The 20,636-nt window shown below is 36.8% G+C and overlaps 1 protein-coding gene, 1 long non-coding RNA gene and 1 pseudogene across 2 annotated transcripts; 2 read left to right on the top strand and 1 right to left on the bottom strand.

The window, feature by feature from the left end:
• LOC122135665 overlaps positions 1–10,476 on the top strand; it is a 47,032-nt pseudogene extending 36,556 nt beyond the window's left edge.
• A 1,255-nt stretch (positions 10,477–11,731) lies between these two features.
• On the bottom strand, positions 11,732–14,879 carry LOC109099395. The gene is made up of 4 exons (XR_006153573.1): positions 14,715–14,879; positions 14,454–14,507; positions 13,353–13,939; positions 11,732–12,329 (listed from the first exon to the last, which is right to left on the bottom strand). It is a non-coding gene; the product is annotated as an uncharacterized LOC109099395 (long non-coding RNA).
• Positions 14,880–14,995: 116 nt separating this feature from the next.
• LOC109099394 (haloacid dehalogenase-like hydrolase domain-containing 5) lies at positions 14,996–20,612 on the top strand. The gene is made up of 8 exons (XM_019112907.2): positions 14,996–15,346; positions 16,430–16,648; positions 16,749–16,861; positions 18,085–18,178; positions 18,279–18,312; positions 18,393–18,567; positions 18,668–18,856; positions 19,944–20,612. The coding sequence occupies exons 1-8, from the start codon at positions 15,230–15,232 to the stop codon at positions 20,359–20,361; spliced, it is 1,359 nt and encodes a 452-aa protein (XP_018968452.1). The 5' UTR covers positions 14,996–15,229; the 3' UTR covers positions 20,362–20,612.
• The last annotated feature ends 24 nt before the right edge of the window (positions 20,613–20,636 follow it).

Here is a 20,636-nt window from a genome sequence, read left to right as displayed (position 1 = left end):
TTCCATGCCTGAGGTCTTTTCGTTACATGATCTTGATTTATGGCACCGTACAGGTCAAGAAGTGAAACATCAAATCAGACGAACTGAATCACGAGACACCCTTCAAGCATAGGGCACGTCCGATTCCGACATCCTCCCACATGACATTGATGCGGTTCGAAAAGCATCTTCAGGAACTAATGACTGCTGGAGTTATCGTGAGTCTGAGTCCCTTGTTCTTTTTCACCCCATAGTGGTAGTCCTGAAAGAAAGATGTTGTCGGTACGGCTCTGTATCGGACTTTCGGAACCGTAGTGAACTCCCCAGACGATCAAGAGACGCATACGCTCTGGCCCAATCTGGAAGAAGTCATTTTTCTGTACCTTACAGGCTTTCACGGGCTCCAGTGGTTCTCTGTGCTTGATTTAAAAGTCTGGGTTTTTACCAGTATTGAGATTGGTGAATGAGCTGATAAGTGCAAGGACTGCTTTTCGTATGCCCTCTTGGATTTCTGGGAATTCAATAGACTGCCCCAAGGAACATCACCCGAAATGAAGCGCCAAGCTACAAGTACGTTCCAAAGATTAATGGAGCGGTGCATGGGTATGATCTTCAACAGGAAACAGTTACTGGTCTTTAGAAGTTGACGACGACTGTATACTGATAGTCTTTTCAGAGACCTTGGATACGACACACGAGTCGCGGTTTGTACACAGTCCTCTCCAATCGGCTTAAAGAATACGGTGTTGAAGTGATTGTCGCCTGAAAAATGTCGTTTCTTTCCCAGACACAGCTCAGAAAGAAGTATGGTTAGGGGCATGTTGTGATACTCGAGGGATGGGGTAAAAGACTGAAAACCGTGAGTAAGATTGAAGGCTCTTAAGACTTGGCCGAGGCCCACAAATTTGAAGAAACTGAGAGCGTTCTTAGGATTTGCCGGGTACTACAGAAGGTTTGTGTGTGAACTACTCGAAGAATATGTAAAACCTCTCACGGGACTCACTGAGGGGTACCCTCCACTTCGTAGGGGCCAGCCAGTGGGAACACGAGAGGGGGTTGAGTACTTTAATACCAAGAGCAGTTTCGTTGATCGGTGGGACCATTGCTTGTCAGAATGCCTTTGATGTCATCATTTCTAAGCTGACCTCCGCTCCTGTCCCTGGGTTTTGCTGACCCCCAACTTCCCGTATATGCTTCACACAACCGATGCCAGTACTACGGGGCTCGGTGCGGCATTGTAACCAGGAGCAGGACGGGCCAGATGCGGGTAATAGCATTCGCCAGTAGGGACCTGACAAAGAGGGAAGCGAGATACCCCGCACGATAAGCTTGAATTTTTGGCGTTAAAGTGGGATGTCACAGTCAAATTCAGCGACGATTTGTATGGTGTAGATTTCACAGTTGTAAACCGACAGTAATCCCCTGACGTATGTTTTTTGACTTCTGCAAAAGCTTACGCTACCAGTTACCGCTGGTTGTCTAGTTTGTGACATACAACTTTTAAGCTCCAATACAGAGCTGGGGTCGTCAAAACCAGGACGCGGACGGTGCTTTCCCGGCGTCCGCATGGTGAGGCCTTTGGATGATCTCGTCTCTCAGAAAGAAGAGAGAGGAGCAAGCAGTTTTACCCTCCACACCTGGCGGAGCCTGAAAACTGGGGTCTGAAGGTTCTCATGGCGGATGTGGTTAATGCCATTTGTGAGAGGCATCAGGTGAGTTGGTTTGCCCGAAAGCCCTGACTTGGCACACACTCCAGTTACGTTGGTCGGTCCCTCACTCATAGCGTTGATGCTTTGCCGAATGGAATTTCAAACACGAGGTTTAGCATGGTCTTCCTGATCTCTCTAACATCTCAAGGCCACGTTAGCAGAAATGGCAAGGGAAAGATCCAGAGCTTGAGGTTTGTAATGGAATGGATGAAGAATGGGACTAAAGGCCAGGTACCCTGAGGGGTTCAACCCCCTGATATGGTATTGTGGTTGAGGGAGTGGAGTCGTCTTGAACTGAGGAAAGGGGTGCTGTATAGGAGGAAGCAAGAACAAGGGGCTCTTCATTATCAGTTAGTGCTACCAGCCAGGCTAAGGGAGATAGTGTTGCGCAGCCTCCACGATGACATGGGGCACTTGGGTATTGAGAGGACCCTGGACTTAGTGAGTCCAGGTTCTTCTGGCCTAAAAATGTCCCAAACAGTTGAAAAAAGATCAACACCTGTGAACGCTGCGTGCGCAGAAAACGCCTCCAGACAGAAGCCGCTCCTCTGGCAATATTCAAACCAGTAGGCCTTTGGGTTGGTCTGTATGGGACTTTTGTTGTCGTTAGAGCCAGACCACAAGCAATACCAAGAACAGATTGGTTATCACCGACCATTTCACTAAGTACGCCGTGGCGATCACCGACGCAGACCAAACCAGCTCGTACGTTCGCAAAATGTCTGAGGGAAAATTTCTTGGTACACTATGGGTTTCCTGAGAAGCTACATAGTGACCACGGTCCCGATTTCGAATCCCACACAATTAAGGAATTGTGTCATGTTGCGGGTATCCATAAGATTCGTACCACGCCCTATCATCCTAGAGGTAACCCGGTAGAAACGTTTTAACCGGACGCTTCTCCAAATGCTGGGAACTTTGGAGAATGAGAAAAAGTCTAAGTGGGAAGGAGTTTGTAAAGCCCTTAGTGCACGCATACAATTGTACACGCAATGATACAACTGGGTATGCTCCTTATGAGCTCATGTTTGGGCGGCTGCCTCGCTTGCCAGTGGGATTTGGCTTTCGGCTTGCCAATAGAATCTCCTCTCGAAATCCCACTCTCAGTACGTGAAAGATCTGAAAGACCGGTTACGATAGAGCTACGAGATAGCTATGAAAAATGCTACTAAATTAGCAGAGCGTAACAAAAGAAGTTTTGATGAACGCGTAGTTGCTTCTACTGTAGAGGAGGGTGACAGAGTTCTTGTGCGCAACGTTAGGTTGCGAGGGAGCATAAGCTCGCTGACAAGTGGGAGCGGGTGTCCAAGTAGTAGTCAAAGAGCGGGGAATTACCGGTGTACACTGTTCGGCCGGTTGGGCAGAGTGGTCCTCTCAGGACGTTACACCGTGATTTGTTGTTGCCCTGTGGATTTTTGCCAGCAGATCAACATGAGCGGCAGCCTAAGCAAAGAGTTTTTGCAGCCTAGGACTAGAGCTTGTGCAAATAATGAGTTACAAGAGTCAGAGTCTGTGTGTGAGAACTCTGGGTCGGAGGATGATCAGTTTCTTAGTCCTCTGTTTAGGGATAGGCTGAACTTGAAACTCGAGAGTTTAGTGAATCCTGAGTCATTACCCTGCCCAAGACCCCAGAACGTCCAAATTGACTTACCTGTTGATGAACCCGTTGGAAGAGAATGTACCTACCTGTAGGTTATAGGGGGAGATCTTAGAGGAACCTGTAGAGGAAAGCTTACCTAAATCGGAAAAGTAGGAATGTCCCTTCTGATGAGCTAGAGTTAGGTTCCAGTCGGATGCAGGGTTGGATCTCTGTTTCCAAGTCGGTAGATGAGTTGCCCTGCCCAGGAGACAGAAACTGGAACAGGTTTGTGAGGGTGAGAACAAGAGTAGAGAGAGTCCAGTTCCAAGTGAAATTATGGATGCTGTAGGTGACCAGAGTGAACAAGTGAATGACACTGAGTTTGAGCATGGACTAATTCCAGGCGTTCGCAAAGAGAGAGACAGCCTGCAAAAAGACTTGAGTATCCCCAATTGGGAAACCCGCTTACCGTGGTGATTCAATCACTCTGTTGCAAGGTCCTAAGTGCCGCATTCAGCACTTCTTTAGAGGCGAATGTGGCTTCTGCTGATACTGCGCCTGTAGTTTTTTCAACTCAACCCCAAAAATTTGCAGATGCAGCGGGACGTGCATGATTCAGGAGGGAGGATGTACCCAGGGTTACTAAGAGCCCTGTTATGTTGTGTAAAATAGAAAAGGGAATAAAACACCATAAGACTTTGTGAATATGTAAATCAGTCACTTTACTTTAATAACATTGTGACATAGAAAATGTATAATGAAAAAAAGTAAATAATAAAAATAAAACTATTTTAGAAACTTCTCTTTTTTTTCAACAATAAGTGAAAATTGGTCCCAATGAGGAGAGGCGAAGAGTTAGCCCCGCCCTATGATCGGCAGCTGTGCGAGGGAGTACGAAGCGAGAACCGCGCGATGCGAGAGAGAGAAACAACAGCTGCGACACGGTCCTGAAAAAGGAAAAAACAGAATTAGAACACATAAATCAGCAGTTGTGTTAAGAAAAAAAATGTGAATTGAACATCAGTCGTTTAACACGATTGATGCTGGCGCAAACTGTTATAGAGGAGAGAGAGAAACTCGCAGAGGTTGGAGTGTTGCCTGTCTAGCCCTGAAAACCTTCATAATTAGAAAATTTGAATTCTCTTGGGTGGGTTTTTTTTTCTGTCCATTCTATCTATCTTCCCTCTATCTTCTATTTTCCATCATCTTTTGAGTCAGGTGCAGCATATTTTCTGGAACCAGACGATCGTCGAAGAGGACTTTGAACTTGAACTGTCCCTGCATTGCACTAAAAAAAAGGCCTGCGAGCAGGAACTGGCGAGCCATGCCTATATTTTCATATAATGATCGAGCTACGTGAATCAAGAGAGTGGTAGGATTGTACACAACCTTCCCCTCGTTTTTTTTTTCCTGACTGACCTGTGTTGCTCAGAACTCAATTGCGGAAGACGGATCTCGTGTAAGCAGCACTGAACTGGAGCTAAAGTTTGGTGAAACCCTACTCCACATTGTGACTGTTATCGTGAGCATTAAGGTTCAGATCCATTGTGTTTTTCTTTTTATTTTATTTTTTTTTTTTTCTTCTCTCTATTTTTACTCATATTCCACTGTCTAATTATTTGGTTTTATCTTAACCTTTTGTTGTGTTGTTTTTCTGAAGAACAAGAGTGAAAAGGGTATTTTAAAGAGTCATTTGGAAGAATTGTATTCACAGTCAAATTTCAAAGTTATCTATATCAAATAAGCCAATTAGAACACCCCCACAGATTAAATAAATTAGGTGAAAATATATTCTTATATTATTTTATATATCTATATTCTATATTAGCAGAATGAGAGTCATTTAACTTTATATTAGGTTGAATCTAAATAGGTCAAAAAAATAAATAAATAGACAAACAATTAATAAAATAGAAAAATAAATAAATAGAAATTTAAATATATAAGAGTTATAAGAAGAATATCTTTTTATAACAGAATTTTATTATTTCATTCTTTTCATTTCTTTCCATTTTTGACTTTTTGTTGATTTTGATGATGTTATTGAAACTCTGACTTACTATTATTATCATTATATATTTTTTACTTTTATTATTGCATTATTGCACCTTCCCTTTAATACACCTTACCTGTTTCTAATGCAAGCCAGGTGTTGTTGTCATTTCCTTCTACCCTTGTTGCTGACACAGTCTCTTGAGCGAATCTGATCTTCTGGTCGCTGTGTCCAAAATTAGAAAACAGTGTATTCTTTTTCCGCTCATTCCGTTATTTACTGTTTGAGAGGGAGGTTCGCACTTGCTCCGCGACACGCGTTACAGAGGTCATCATGGGAGACTGTCCTCAAAATTACATTTAGAAATATGTCTTAATTCTAATCACGTTAATGACATTTTTCAGATATAACAAAAAAAAATTAATGGCGGTTAATTATTTAAAAGCATATCAGGCTAAAAAAATCATGATAAATTGTACAGCTGATTCTATAGGTATCACTGGCACACTCTGTCCTGGTTTAGGTCATATCTCACTAAAAAATTTACCACCGGTGTCCCTCAGGGTTCTGTTTTGGGCCCTTACCACTGGTGTCCCTCAGGGTTCTGTTTTGGGCCCACTGCTATTCATCTTCTATTTACTCCCTCTTGGCTATATTTTCAGGAAATATGGTATCCATTTTCACTGCTATGCCCGATGACACCCAGCTCTGTCTGTCTTCCAAACACTCTAGCTCTTTTCCTCCACCTTCCTTGACCAGATGTTTAGCTGAAATTAAAGAGTGGCTTTCAGCCAACTTTCTAAAACTCAACAGTGATAAAACTGAGGTCTTACTCATTGGTACAAGATCTACTCTCAAATCTGACTAAATCTGATAATATAACACGTACTGCATATTTCCACCTGCATAATATTAATTGTCTCCGTCCCTCTCTCACAACGAATAATACTGTTGACCATAGGTGTTTAGAAAGGCACCATTAAATAAAATGCATTATTATTATTATCATTAATAAATTCACCATGTTAAACAAAAAAAAGTTAAATGGAAATAAATATTATTTCAAAACATATCAAGGTGGCTCTAAAAATTGTAGTTTTAGTAAGTAAAACTAAAAACAATAATACAAATGAATTAATCATATAAAAGTCCTAAAAATAAATAAATAATTAAATATTATTTCAAAGCATATGAAGTGAGAAACACAAAATGATTAATTAGCTACATAAAACTAAACATTTTAATGTAAGTAAAAATATACATATAAATTAATACAAAAAAATCCTAAAATAAAATTCTACACATAAAGGAGTAATATTTCAAAACATATCTCAAAAATGTATAGATGAAGAAAATTGATAAATTTACCAAGCTTAATGAAATAAAGTCTAAAATCAATCAATCAGTCAATGAATATTATTTTAAAGCATATCAGGGGAGGTATGGAAAATGATGATAAATTGACCGAGTAAAACTAAAAATAATAATTATGAATAAATTAATAAAATAGAAATAAAAATTGTAACATATAAATAATTGTTTCAGAGCAGATCAGGGAATGCGCAGAAATGGTAAAATTACCAAGTAAAGCTAAAATTAATGAATACAAATAAATTAATAAAATAAAAAATAAATAGAATTAGGAAACTACAATTAGAAAAAAATATTGTTTATAGCGTATTAAGGGAGGCACAGACAATTATGTTAAACTTACAAACTAAAAACGAACACAAATAAATTATTAAAATAAATAAAAAATAATAAGTTACCCTAATTTATTAATTATTAAATGTATTATTATTAATAATTATTAATGTATTAATTAAATGTATTATTTTAATAATTTTCTATCAGTAAATAATAAATTTGTTTAATCGTAGAAGTATTGATTTATTTCAATGATTCATAGTGATTAAATGTTTGTTTGTTTTTTTTAATAATGTGCCAAAATGTCTTTTTGTGTAGGTCGAATGAGCGGTTAGCAGAGGCCAACACTAAACTCCTGAGCGAGAGGCAGCGCAGTAAATCTCTGCTCTCCAGCAGTATAGTGAACGGCGGATTAGGGGGCCCCGCTCTAGATGTGGCATCTCTAGGCTCCGTGGGGGCATACGGAGCCTCTCTGGGACCCCTGAACAGGAGTCTGGGCCTCGGGACGCCTCTGCTGGGTACGGTAGGGGAATCGCAGAGCAGCCGCGTAGAGGCCTACCTGGCAAAGGTGAGCGATGGTGCATGAAGTCATTTCATGTAGACTGTGAAAAGGTTTCCAAATGCTACAACACCCTGGCTCAACATTCAACACTAACCATGTTCTAATACTTACACCCAAAATAAATCCCATGTCAGGTGGTGATTCTAAAACTAACCAACGATGATATATTTTCTCCCTCCACTATCTTTCCCTTCATAAACGTAGCAAATAACCTTCTGGTCTGTTTTTCCTGTGGCTGCTGTCTGGACTCATATCCTCTTCTGTCTCTGATATCTTCAGCTTCTAGCTCAAAAGTCTGTTTCTCACCTGTCCTCTCTGCAGCCTGATAGCTGAGCAGGTGTGTAGCTGATGTGTGCAGATCTCTGACTGTCAGAACACACACACACACACACACACACACACACACACACACCTGCTTAATGTGTCTCTGTGGCTTCACACAGCTGTTTATGGGAGCAAACGTTTGAGTCACAAATCATGCTGAATAGATTTTTTTTTTAATTCTGAGCAAGATTTTTAATTAGATCAAAGTTTGATTGTAGACTTACGGGATGTCCGATCTTCATTTCAGGCTGCAAAGCAACAAAATATATGATTATTTTAAAGGGGGGTAATTATATTCTATACACACTGTATCTATGCATTACAGCTTCTACTACACACTGTCGATTTATAAAAAACATTTTGAAAACTAATTGTTCAGAATTAGTTATTAAGTATAATTTATATACTTTTATAGTATTTATTAAATTTTGGATTAACTTTAATTTTTATATTTTTCAGTTTTCATTTCAATTTTAGTTAAAATTTAGTAATCTTGTTACATGGTTTTTTCATTTTTTTTTTTTTTTTTATATTTCTATGTAGTTTAAATAGATTTTCAGTTTTTTTAAAGTATTATATATGCAATATATTTAGTTTTAATAGTTGTAATATAAAATAATTAAAAATTTCATTCATTAAAAATAAAGTAATTCAATAAAAAATCAGTATAAAAAAAAATAAATTTTATTAAATCTAAAAATTGCATGCATTAAATATGCAGTATACAACATAAAAACATTGTTTCATGCTACACTGTTGTATATTTACCTTATTCAGTTTAATTCAGAAATCAGCCTTTAGTTGCAGGAAATAAACAAATAATTTTACATCTTAATTATTTTGTGTAAAAATATTAACTTTTGGAAGTTGGATCAGAGACTGTTCAATCATTACACTGGAAATGGAAGGAAATGGAAGACAAGCGCATTGCATTGTGGGATACAGTACTGAGTGCAGTGTGCTCTGGTTGTTAACTGCATGTTTTGATGAATGTTGTAGGTCATCTGGGTATTTAAAGGACAGAAAATTGACCTACTGTGTACAGCATACATAATCCTGAAGTAGCATGTCTGAACATTAATATTTAAACAGGATCTACTATTTATGATCAAATGTGTGATTTAATATGTTCTGCTATTCTCAGGTCAGTAACTATCAGTCCCATTTCTCAGACTATTATACATGTGAAATTGATTCAGTTTAGCATCGGATCTGCCTTTTTTTAAATGCCCCTGACATTCACAACAGTCTTTATACACTATTATACTAATCAAATGTATTATAATTATATCACTAGCCGGGGTTACTTTACAGCCGTTTGTTCAGGCATGAAATCATTAAAAAATATCAGGTCATGTGACACTGAAGACTGGAGTAATGGCTGCTGAAAATTCAGCTTTAACATCACAGGAATAAATTACACTTTAAAATATATTCAAATGGAAAACAGCTATTTTAAATAGTAAAAATATATTATATTTTTTCTGCTTTTACTGTGTTTTTAATCAAATAAATGCAGCTTTAAAACCCACCATTGTGAATGGTAGCAGATACTTTTACTAGCGTCTGGATTTTGACCAATCAGATGAGTCAACACCATGATGCGTCTGCATAGTTATGGCTATGCATTTTTATAGTATGAACACTGTGGCAATGTAAACTAAACAATAACCTGACCGAGTGCTAGTTTTAGGACGTGTGTTTGATGAGATGAAGTCAGATCTGGTCTGTTCCTGTTGCAGATGCAGACGGAGCTGGAGAAGAAAACATATCGAAGGAGCTGGGACTATGGTGAGACATTATTAGAACACAATGTTTATATGTGTTTTTATGTAAATAGTCTGTTACACTGTTATTAAGATCTCACTAATTTAGGATTACAAGGTATAAAAAATTTAATTCTTTGGTTTTGGTTTGGCAATTTAAATATCAGCGACGGCACCAAATGGCATATTTTTGCTCAGTTTGGGCCTCTGAATAATATTGAGATGTTTTTTCCTCCTGAGTATGAACTCCATATTCTCCTATATCATAGTATCTGAGCCACAAAAAGCCAGGTATAAAATACAAACACTTTTTTTGTCTAAAGGTTCTATAAACGCTTAATTTTTCAGACTATACTTTTAAATGTCAACTTTTACGGGGTTAATATGATCTTTAATCAGAATTACATTATGACTGATTGGATCTCCCACTCAATCCATTCACAAATGTATTCTGTATTAATTCGATTGCGCTCAAAAGTGACTTGATTGTCATTCTCGTGTCATTCTGGAAGGAGGAACTGCCCGCATGTCTCCCGTAGGATCGGCCTCTGGCTCGCAGAACCTGAACCTGACCCTGGAGCAGCCGGACCCCGTGAGCAGAGCCACTCAACAGTACCTGGAGGTGCTGAAGAAGAACTACATGATCTGACCCGCGGTCAGTCCTCACACTGTGAACACAATCAACTCGCAAACCCGCTCCAGAAACACTGATCAACCTCCCTAAAAGCCCTGTGGATTTATAAAACTGGAGTTTGTTTACTAAAGCTGGTGTTTTAAAAGCAGTTATGGTGCCTCTTTGTGCTCATTAATGAATGGAACTGGTACTGTTCTCCCAAAAAATTGCTGGCCATCTAAAGATGAGTTTGTTTCTTCATCAGATTTGGAGAAATGTAGCAGTACATCACTTGCTCACCAATGGATGTGAATGGGTGCCGTCAGAATGAGAGTCCTGAATAATACGCTGATAAAAAACATCACAATAGTAATCTAATTCTGACGGCACCCATTCACATCCATTGGTGCAGGCGTGCAAGTGATGCAATGCTGCATTGCTCCAACATCTGATGAAGAAAAAGTACAAACTCATCTACATCTTGGATGTCCTGACCCGATAAGTTTATTTTCAGTAAATTTTCATTTTGGGGTGAATTATTCCTTTGATGGCCAAGTCTATCTGAACATGTTTTCAGAGTTTGTTTAACTTATTGTAAGGCTCACTATCAGAGTAGAATATATTCATACTTGTGAAGTCCTAGTCTCCTCCTGATAAGTCCTTAAAATGAGCGAAACAAACACTGCGGAGACTGAAATGAGCCCGTCTGTTTGGACTTGTGTATTAGTGCTGCAAAAAGAACCACCACCAAAGGCCAAAGTTTCAACACTACAATCAGTTTGTGATCTTTAATGGCGTGTGACAATGCACTTTAGTGCCTCCGGAGCAAATGAACTGTGTTTTAGGTCGTTCTGTCAGTGGTGAAGCCTGAGGTTTCCAGGTACGTGTGAAGTGCAGCTTTCAGTGTTGCGTCCCCATTGCGAAGACTCATATGTGGGTTTAATTTATATGTATGTATACATTTTGGCTGATTTAATAGTCGAGGCATAGTGTCACATTTGTACTGTTAATATTATTGCCAAGTAATGAAAAACGGTACATTATAGACTATTGTGCAATATACTCAACGTATTTTAATTTCAAATGACCAAACTCTCATTTGGAGATGTTTTTGGGAAATGAATGCTATACTTGAATGAGACAAAGGTGGATTTTCTAGAGTATGTGACAGTGTCACCGCTTCGCTGTGCTCAGGATCAGTCTTTTCGTGTGTATGAGTGAACCTCATGAATTGCACCAGGTCATATTTCAGATGTTGCATAAATTATATTTTGCATAATGTTACAATACATTTATTTTTTTTTTTTTTGCATTGTGATATTTTCTTGTCAGTTAAGCACATTTTTCCCCCAAATTCTCATTACTGAAATGAAAAAATGACTAAAGTGTATAAAAATATATATAAATTAAAAAAAAAAATAAAACAAAAAATACATAAACTACAATTAAAAAAACTTTAATTTGTTTAATGTCAATACTATAATTTGAACAAAATTTGCTTTATTGTTAATTATAAAAACTTTAATTTGTTTAATGTCAATAAAACAATGTTTTTTGCATTGTGCTATTTTCATTTAAACAGACGATTAAACCGATTTTACCCCCAAATTCGCATTGCTGGAATAATTTGTAATTTTTGTTAATTTTTTTATTAAAATGCAAATTAAATAATTCAGTAGAGCAGACACTACCATGCATGTACAGTTTATACGATATATATAGTATATATACAAAATTAGATTGAAAATGTGCTGAATTGTTAAATGTGCAAAAAGTCTTAAAAATAATCATTTTCATTATGCACAATGTTTTTTTTTTGTGCGTGTGGTGAAGTATGACATGAGCGTGTTTTTAATAATTTTCATCAGATTCATCTGTATGTTTTAGTTTTTGTCGACTGAAATATGTATTGTCTCTTCCCAGCATTTCAGTCTGGTTTTTGTCTTGAAATGTTTTAGATGTTTAAATTGAGATGTTTCGTTGCTACAAAATGAACATGGGCCTTGTGTTTGTTATTGTCTCAGACCAGTGAAAAATGGTGACTCACTTTCATTATGAATACAAAAATCAACCTTTATTTATCTTATATAGGAAATTCAGCAGCATGAATAAACTGTAAGGAACAGTGTGAGCCTGTTGCAGTTCCTCCTGCAAAGCCTGCTGGGAAAAAAAGAAAGAAAGACAAAACCCCTTGTGAGAGCTGGATAAAGTCTTGTTTTAAAAGATGAAGGAGAATGTGATTCCTCCCTATAAAACGTTTTTCAGTCAAAACATGCTTATTCTGCACAAAATCACTATAAAATGTAAAATTATGTAATTTATATGTACAATTTATATGCTATCTATACATTATAAATATAACAGATAACAAATATTTAAAAGTTATATCTCAAAATCTTTAATGTGAAATATCTTATTCAGGTCAGTACTAAAGAGAAAATAAGACGCATTTTACTGCAAGGTGTATGTAAACTTTTGACCACGACTGTATATATAATTATTATTATTATTATTATTATTATTATTATTATTATTATTATTATTATATATAATGAAACGATTTTATGTGACACTGGACCACAAAACCAGTCATAAAGGTCCATTTTTTTAAACTGAGATTTATACATCATCTGAAAGCTGGATAAATAATCTCTCCATTGATGTGTGGTTTGTTAGGAGGACAATATCTGTCTGAGATACAACTATTTGAAAATCTGGAATCTGAGGGTGCAAAACAATCTAAATATTGAGAAAATCCTCCTTAAAGTTGTCCAAATGAATTCTTAGCAATGCATATTACTAATCAAAAATTAAGTTTTGATATATTTACGGTAGGAAATTTACTAAATATCTTCATGGAACATGATCTTTACTTAATATCCTAATGATTTTTTTTGGCATAAAAGAAAAATCGATAATTTTGAGACATACAATGTATTTTTGGCTATTGCTACAAATATACCCCAGAGACTTAACACTGCTGTTGTGCTCCAGGGTCACACATATTATTCTATTAAAATTGTATGAAATTATACATTAATATTTTTACATAAAACTTTTATCATCATCATCAAATTTTGGGGTCCTTGGTATTAAAAAGTTTACACAACTCTATTCCAGGCATCTGTGCCATTTCGAAAACATAAGTTATTTAAAACAAGAAGGAATCAGCGGTCTGACCCTGATCTCCTCTCGTGTGTCTGTCTGCTCTCGTGTGGACGGAGGAGGAGGCTGCTCCTCTCACAGCCGCTCCTGAAGGAGTCCAGCTCTCACAGCAGACAGTCCTCCTCCAGCATCCAGCTCTTCTCGATCTTCAGCTGCAGGATTCCCTGGTGCTCTCGTACAGCAGGTTCTGCATGCGCTGCAGTCTGAAAACGTGAGAGTCTCGCTCATGTCTGATGCTCTGGGTTTGTTGGGACAGAAGGAGTCGGTGAGGGCCGTGGTTCTGTCCTGCTGGCGCTGGTGCTGTACCTGTCTCTCCTCCTGATGAATGCCTCCACCTGCTCTTTAGCCAGCCGCGTCTGCTCCTCCAGCTGAGCCTGCAGCGCCTCCACCTGGACTGTATCCATGAAGAGTGGAGAGAACAGAAACATCATCCAGGTGAGAGGAGGTCACCTGCTCCTCCGCGGTGCTCCTGTACTTCTCCAGCTTCTGCAGCAGGTCATCATGTTCTCCATCAAACTGCGCCACCTTCTGTCTGTAGAAGTCCAGCAGCTCGCTCGGAGACGGAGGGCAGCGGAGACTCACGCTGCGGGCTCAGCTCAGGACTGACACAAACACAGAGAGAGAGCAAGAGACACTTAAAAGTGTGTCATTTGGGATTTCAGACATAAAATAGTATTATTAATATTACAAATAATAAATGTTCATGAAAATAATTGTAAAAAAATCTTAAAATAATAATTTCAATTAGTATTATTCTTTTTATTATTATTATTATTTTATTATTACTTTATTTATTTATTTATTTATTTTTCAAATAATATTTATTTTTTTTCAATTCATTCTAACCCCGGAATTCTCATTATCATAATCCAACCATTGGTTTAATTTATGAAATTATTTTAAAATCACAAGAACTAAAAACAATATCATTACGTTCTCGCATATAATGCAGTATTTTGTAATATTATGGTTAAATTAAAGGCACAAGAACTAAAACCAATATGCAAAATGTATAGATCATTCATTTGAGAAAGATTTTTGCCTTATGGTAATGAGATAATAAGACTACCAGTGGGAATATATATATGGGATATTTTAAATATAAATTATATTTACCTTTTATGCTCTTTTGTAGGAGGAGAATCCATCATCACAGTGTATGGCCTAAAACTTAAAAAAGACTTTAATGTGATGCACTCATAATACATAATTTTTTTATTATTAAAATATATTATTTTATTTTATATCTTAATTTATCTAAATATAATGAGCTGTAGGTGATCTGACTTTACTCTAAAATTAAGGTAAATTAAAAAAAATGCAATATATCAATATTCATAAAAATTAGCCTAAAGAAAAGCTCTTTTGTTGACATACCGCTTTAAATCTGAACGAAGAACGCGTTATACAGGTTTATTTAGACCGAGAATCAGTTTACAGACTAAGTAACAGCCTAAATGATCACTTTAGTCACTTTATTTATTCATAAAACGGTCAGGTGTGCAGTAAATAACTACTGTTGTACAATAAAAACAATGTTTATGCTGCCTGCGTGCTCACTTTCAAAACACGCTGGTTAGAAACCGGAAGTGTCTGTTTATTGGAGCGCGTTCTCACTGCGTCACGTTTGCGCAGCACCAACGCAGCCTGGCGTCAGCTTCTCGCAGCAGGCGCTTGTCATTCTGCACTATTTCCTGCTGACACACACCGCTCCGAGATTGATTTAGATAAGAGCCACACACGGATCTCCTACGTGGACTTTAGAGCTAGAAAAACATGTTTGACAGCTGCTGATAGCATGTGAGCTAATGGTTAGCACTAGTGCACGAGGAGTCATGCTCAGGTCAAAGTAGAAACACTGTCTCGTTTCTTCTTCTGTTTGCTGGAAAAACATGGCAGAGATCTTTCCCCGCGTGAGTATGTTTAGACTCGGGTGGAGAGGCGTGAAACTGAGCAGGAAAGTCACTAATGCAGCTGCTTCTGCGCAGACGCGGCGCCGCTACAGCACAGTGAGTTCACGCTCATTATTATTATTCATAATTCAGCCTTCAGTAATAATAATAATGAGCCATCAAACACCCCCAGACCTCAGCAGGACGAGAAGTGTTATGGGCAAACAGGCTTGTGGTGTTGTTTTGTTTTCAGAAGTTTCGGGTCAGAATCTGTCTGTGTTTCAAATCATAGTGAGCTGCCTTTCTAGACAGCATTCTCGGTTCAAAAATTAACATATTATATTATAATCAAGTGTATATTAGGCTATATAATATTATAAATATAATGTATATCATTATAATTATTTATATGTATATTTATATAAAGTGTTGTACGTATTTATATATTATATGGCTATTTATATAATTTTATTTTCTAAAATATAAAAATTAAATAGTGCATAGTATATATATTATAGATATATATATATATATATATATATATATAGATATATATATATATATATATATATATATATATATATATATAAATAAAATGATATTATTAATCTTATTTTAGATGTAATATTTTATATCATTTTAATTATATATATATATATATATATATATATATATATATAAATATATAGAAATTATATATTATATAGATGTAATATATTATATTATATTAATTATATATATAGATATATCAATTATTATTATTAGATGTAAATTTATTACATCATATAATGTATTATATTTAGATGTAATATTTTATATCATATTAATTATATATATATTAATTATAAAATATTTAATATATACCTATATATATATATATATTCTCAAAAATGTTTCAGAAGAAGTGTGCAAAGCCTCTCAAGGTTTCGCTTTCCTTTTGCAGGAAATGTGATAACAGTCTAAAGGCGGGAATAAAACGCTTTGTCATTAGGGGGCGGTGTGGCGTCATGGTTCAGTTTGGGCCTGACCTGATCTGTAACCTGAAGGTTGTAGGTTCAAATCCCTGCTTGTGACCTTGATCGAGACATTTAACCTCTTGAAAAACCGAGGTTAACAGATGAGTACAGTCGGTCACTTTTGATAAAAGTGTGTGCTGAATGAGTGCTAACTCATAGAAATGTAAATGAATTTTGTTTTGAGGATGCGTGTGAACGGGATCGCAGCTTGTTTGGGCTTCTGTTTGACATTGACGGGGTGCTGGTACGTGGACGGACGCCCATCCCTGCAGCCAAACAGTGTTTCAGGAACCTGGTGGACAGCGATGGAAGATACAAGGTCCCTGTGGTGTTTGTGACAAATGCGGGGAACTCTCTCCGAGAAACCAAGGCTGAGCAGCTGTCTCACCTTCTGGAGGTTGAGGTGAGACACCTGACGACAGGTGTAACCGCTAATATTTACACCCTCCAGGTTGCCCGATGTGTCCGAGAGTAAGACAGGACGGTTTGATTCCTCCAAACAGGTGTCAGCAGACCAGGTGGTGCTATCCCACAGTCCTCTGCGGGTGTTCACTCAGTTCCATGACCTGTGTGTGCTGGTGTCCGGACAGGGACCCGTGGTGGAAGTTGCACACAAGTATCCTTCTTTGCCTTGATTTTAATGACTATTATTATTTAATATAAATAAATAAAAATAATTAAAAAAATATTAATAATATAATATAATAATAAATTATTATAATTTATAGAAAATAATTTATATTATAATATTATATTATTATTAATATATTATATTATTGTTATTTATTACTATTAAAATATTGTAATAATTATAACTATAATTATTTTTTAGTTTTTATATTTAGCATATTTATAATTACTATAGTTAGGTTATAATTATATTAGTTATAATTTTATGTGTGTGTGTGTATATAGATATATATCTAGATATATATTATTATATATAGATATATAGTTATAACATAATAATTATTGTAATTAATTATTGCAAATTTGTAATAATAAAATATATAATTTAATAATATATATTAATATACTATATTCACTAAATTAACTATAATAGTTCATTTAATAAATAATACAATTAATCAAATATAATTTAAATGATTAAAAAAATATCATTAAATTACATTTGTAAATTATATTTATAATAAATTGTAATTATAATAAATAATACATTTCTGTAATTATAATTAATATAATACATTAATAGTTCTAAATATATTTTTATAATAAAGATCATAACAATACATATATAATAAAATATATTATTTAAGAATATGTAAATATATAGAAAATATATATTTAAATATTTTAATATATTACACATATACATACACACACACACACACATATATAAATATACACACACAACGTCGTGTATATATATATATACACACACACACACACACACACATATATATACACACACACACACACACACACACACACACATATAATATGATATATATATATGACACACACACACACACACATATATATATAACACACACCACACACACACACACACCATTATATATATACCACACACACACACACACACACACACACATATAATAAATATTTATATTACACACACACACACACACACACACACACACATATACACACACACACATATATATATATATATACACAAACACATATGTGTGTGTGTGTGTGTGTGTATATATATGTGTGTCTGTGTGTATATATATATATGTGTGTGTGTGTGTGTGTGTGTGTGTGTGTGTATATATATATGTGTGTGTGTGTGTGTGTGTGTGTGTATAGTTTCATATGTTTGTATTTAATTGTCCTTGACCAAATAAACTCCAGTGTAGGATTCAAGAACGTTGTGACCATCGACATGTTAAGGGATGCGAATCCTCTCCTGGATGTAGTGGATCACAATCGCAGACCCAAAGACATGGTGAGTAGAAACAATGATATTCGAATAGGCAAGTGTCTATGACTACAACTATCTGAACAGATCCCTAATCTTAACCTTTACTGCACACAATATTCCCCAGAATCCCCCATCTAAGGATTTGCCACCAATAGATGGTAAGTTTCGCTCCACTGTTTTCTCTTTCTGTTCTTGAGATCTGTGTCCACACTCATCTGCATTTACTGTCACTTCATAGCGGTCATCCTGTTCGGTGAGCCTGTCAGGTGGGAGACCAACATACAGCTGATCACTGATGTGCTCTTGACCAATGGGAGGCCAGGAAACCCCGTGACATCACTGCATTACCCACACATCCCTGTGCTGGCCTGCAACATGGACCTGCTGTGGATGGCCGAAGCCAAAAACCCTCGGTCAGTGTCAGGATGATTTATTTATTTTTTATCTAATAGCTAAATGATGGTTAACTATAGCATTAAATGACAAATGAACAAGATGTTTGTTGTCCATTAGATTCGGTCACGGCATGTTCCTCGTGTGTCTGGAGAGCATCTATAAGAAGATAACAGGCTGTGAGCTGAAGTACGAGGCTCTGATCGGGAAGCCCAGCATTGTGACTTACAACTATGCTGAACTGCTCATTAGAAAACAGGCCGAGCAACTGGGCTGGACCCGACCGGTCGAGAGACTCTACGCCATTGGGTGAGTCAGCGATATGATGTTTTGAAGACTGAATGGTCAAGTTTCATTGGCCTTTGAGCTCAATCCATAGCGTACACTTCTGGTCAGAAGTCTGGAATAATTACGCTTTTGAATGAAGTCTCTAATGTTCACCAAGGCTGCATTTATTTGATGAAAAATACAGTAAAAACAGTAATATTGTGAAATATTTTTACAATTCAAAACAACTGTTTTCTATGTGAATATATTTTAAAATGTAATTTATTTCTGTGATGCGCAGCTGAATTTTCAGCATCATTCCTCCAGTCTTCAGTGTCACATGATCTTCAGAAATCATTCTAATACACAGATTTGCTGCTCATGAAACATCTCTGATTATTATTATTAAGTGTTTTAAGCTGCTTTGTATTTTTGTGGATATATATATATATTTATTTTGGGATTCTTTGATGAATAGAAAGAACATTATTTATTTGAAATATAAATTTGCGACGTCACCTTCGATCAATTTAATGCATCCTTGTTGAATAAACGTATTAATTTCCTCCTGCTTCCCCTAAACTTTTGAATGATAGCGAATCACCGTTTCCACAAAAATATTACGCAGCATAACTGTTTTCAACATCGATAATAATAAGAAATGTTAGAATGATTTCTGAAGATCATGTGACACTGAAGACTGGAGGAATGATGCTGGAAATACAGCTGCGCATCACAGAAATAAATTACAGTTTAAAATCTATTCAAATAAAACAGATATTTTACTTTGTAATAATATTTCACAATTTTTCATCAAATAAATGCAACCTTGGTGAGCACAAAAAACTATTTCAGAAACATAAAAAAAAGTAATTATTTAAAGGTATAGTTCACCCAAAAATGAAACTTACTCACCCTCAAGCCATCCTAGAGGCTGCCAACCACTCCCATTATAAAGCATGGATTAGCCTGGACATTATTCAGTATAACTCTGATTGTATTCGTCTGAAAGAAGAATGTCGCATACACCTAGGATGGATTGCGGGTGAGAAGTTTTCATTTTTGGGGGAACTATCCCTTTAAACTTTTAGCGTTCAGTATGTTTGATGCATGTGTCTCTCTCTCACAGTGACAACCCGATGGCTGATATTTATGGTGCAAACCTGTACAACCGCTACCTCAAAGCGATGGACCGCACCCGTGCACAGGTGCAGGCGCAGGGCGGCTCGAGCAGCCAGGTGACCGGCGACCTGCAGTGTGAAGCGTCCGACGATGCCAAACGCTCCGGGCGCGTGATGGTGGGAGGCTCGTTCGATCACCGTCTGCCCGAAGGCTGCAGCTCCATCCTGGTCTGCACGGGCGTCTACAACCACAACCACCAGGACTTGCCCTCCGACCCGGAGCAGACGGTCACCGAGCAGCAGATTTTCCACGGTCACCGGGACTTCCGCTTCGACCCCAGCCTGACCCAGCCTTCCTTTGTCGTCCATGACGTTCAGGATGGAGTGGAGTTGGTCTTCCAGCTGGAGGGCTGGTCACTGCAGTAAATCATTGTATATTATAACATATCTACATGTGATGCACCACGACTTGTCAAAACGAAATCGATCCCGATTATAATTCCTGTCTACACAGGAAGTGTCCATTGTCAGAGTTTTTTATTTGTGACCTAGGACCACAAAACCAGTCAGAAATTTTTGATTTATGCATCATCTGAAAGCTGAATGAATAAGCTTTCCATTGATGTATGGTTTGTTAGGATCGGTCAATATTCATAATATTATAAAAGTTCTTAGCAATGCATATTACTAATCAAAAATTA

Source organism: Cyprinus carpio, chromosome A25 (genome assembly GCF_018340385.1).
Source record: "Cyprinus carpio isolate SPL01 chromosome A25, ASM1834038v1, whole genome shotgun sequence".
In the NCBI taxonomy this organism is placed as follows: domain Eukaryota; kingdom Metazoa; phylum Chordata; class Actinopteri; order Cypriniformes; family Cyprinidae; genus Cyprinus; species Cyprinus carpio.
The sequence above is the reverse complement of the archived record's forward strand: the minus strand, read 5'-3'. Positions and strand labels throughout refer to the sequence as shown.

What these genes read in the sequence shown, in the direction of transcription:
- LOC109099394 (XM_019112907.2), top strand. Translation starts at nt 15,230, where the DNA reads ATGGCAGAGATCTTTCCCCGCGTGAGTATGTTTAGACTCGGGTGGAGA. An exon ending in CTCACCTTCTGGAGGTTGAG is followed by an intron (nt 16,649 to 16,748) that starts GTGAGACACCTG and finishes TCCTCCAAACAG; the next exon opens with GTGTCAGCAGACCAGGTGGT. An exon ending in GTGGTGGAAGTTGCACACAA is followed by an intron (nt 16,862 to 18,084) that starts GTATCCTTCTTT and finishes AATAAACTCCAG; the next exon opens with TGTAGGATTCAAGAACGTTG.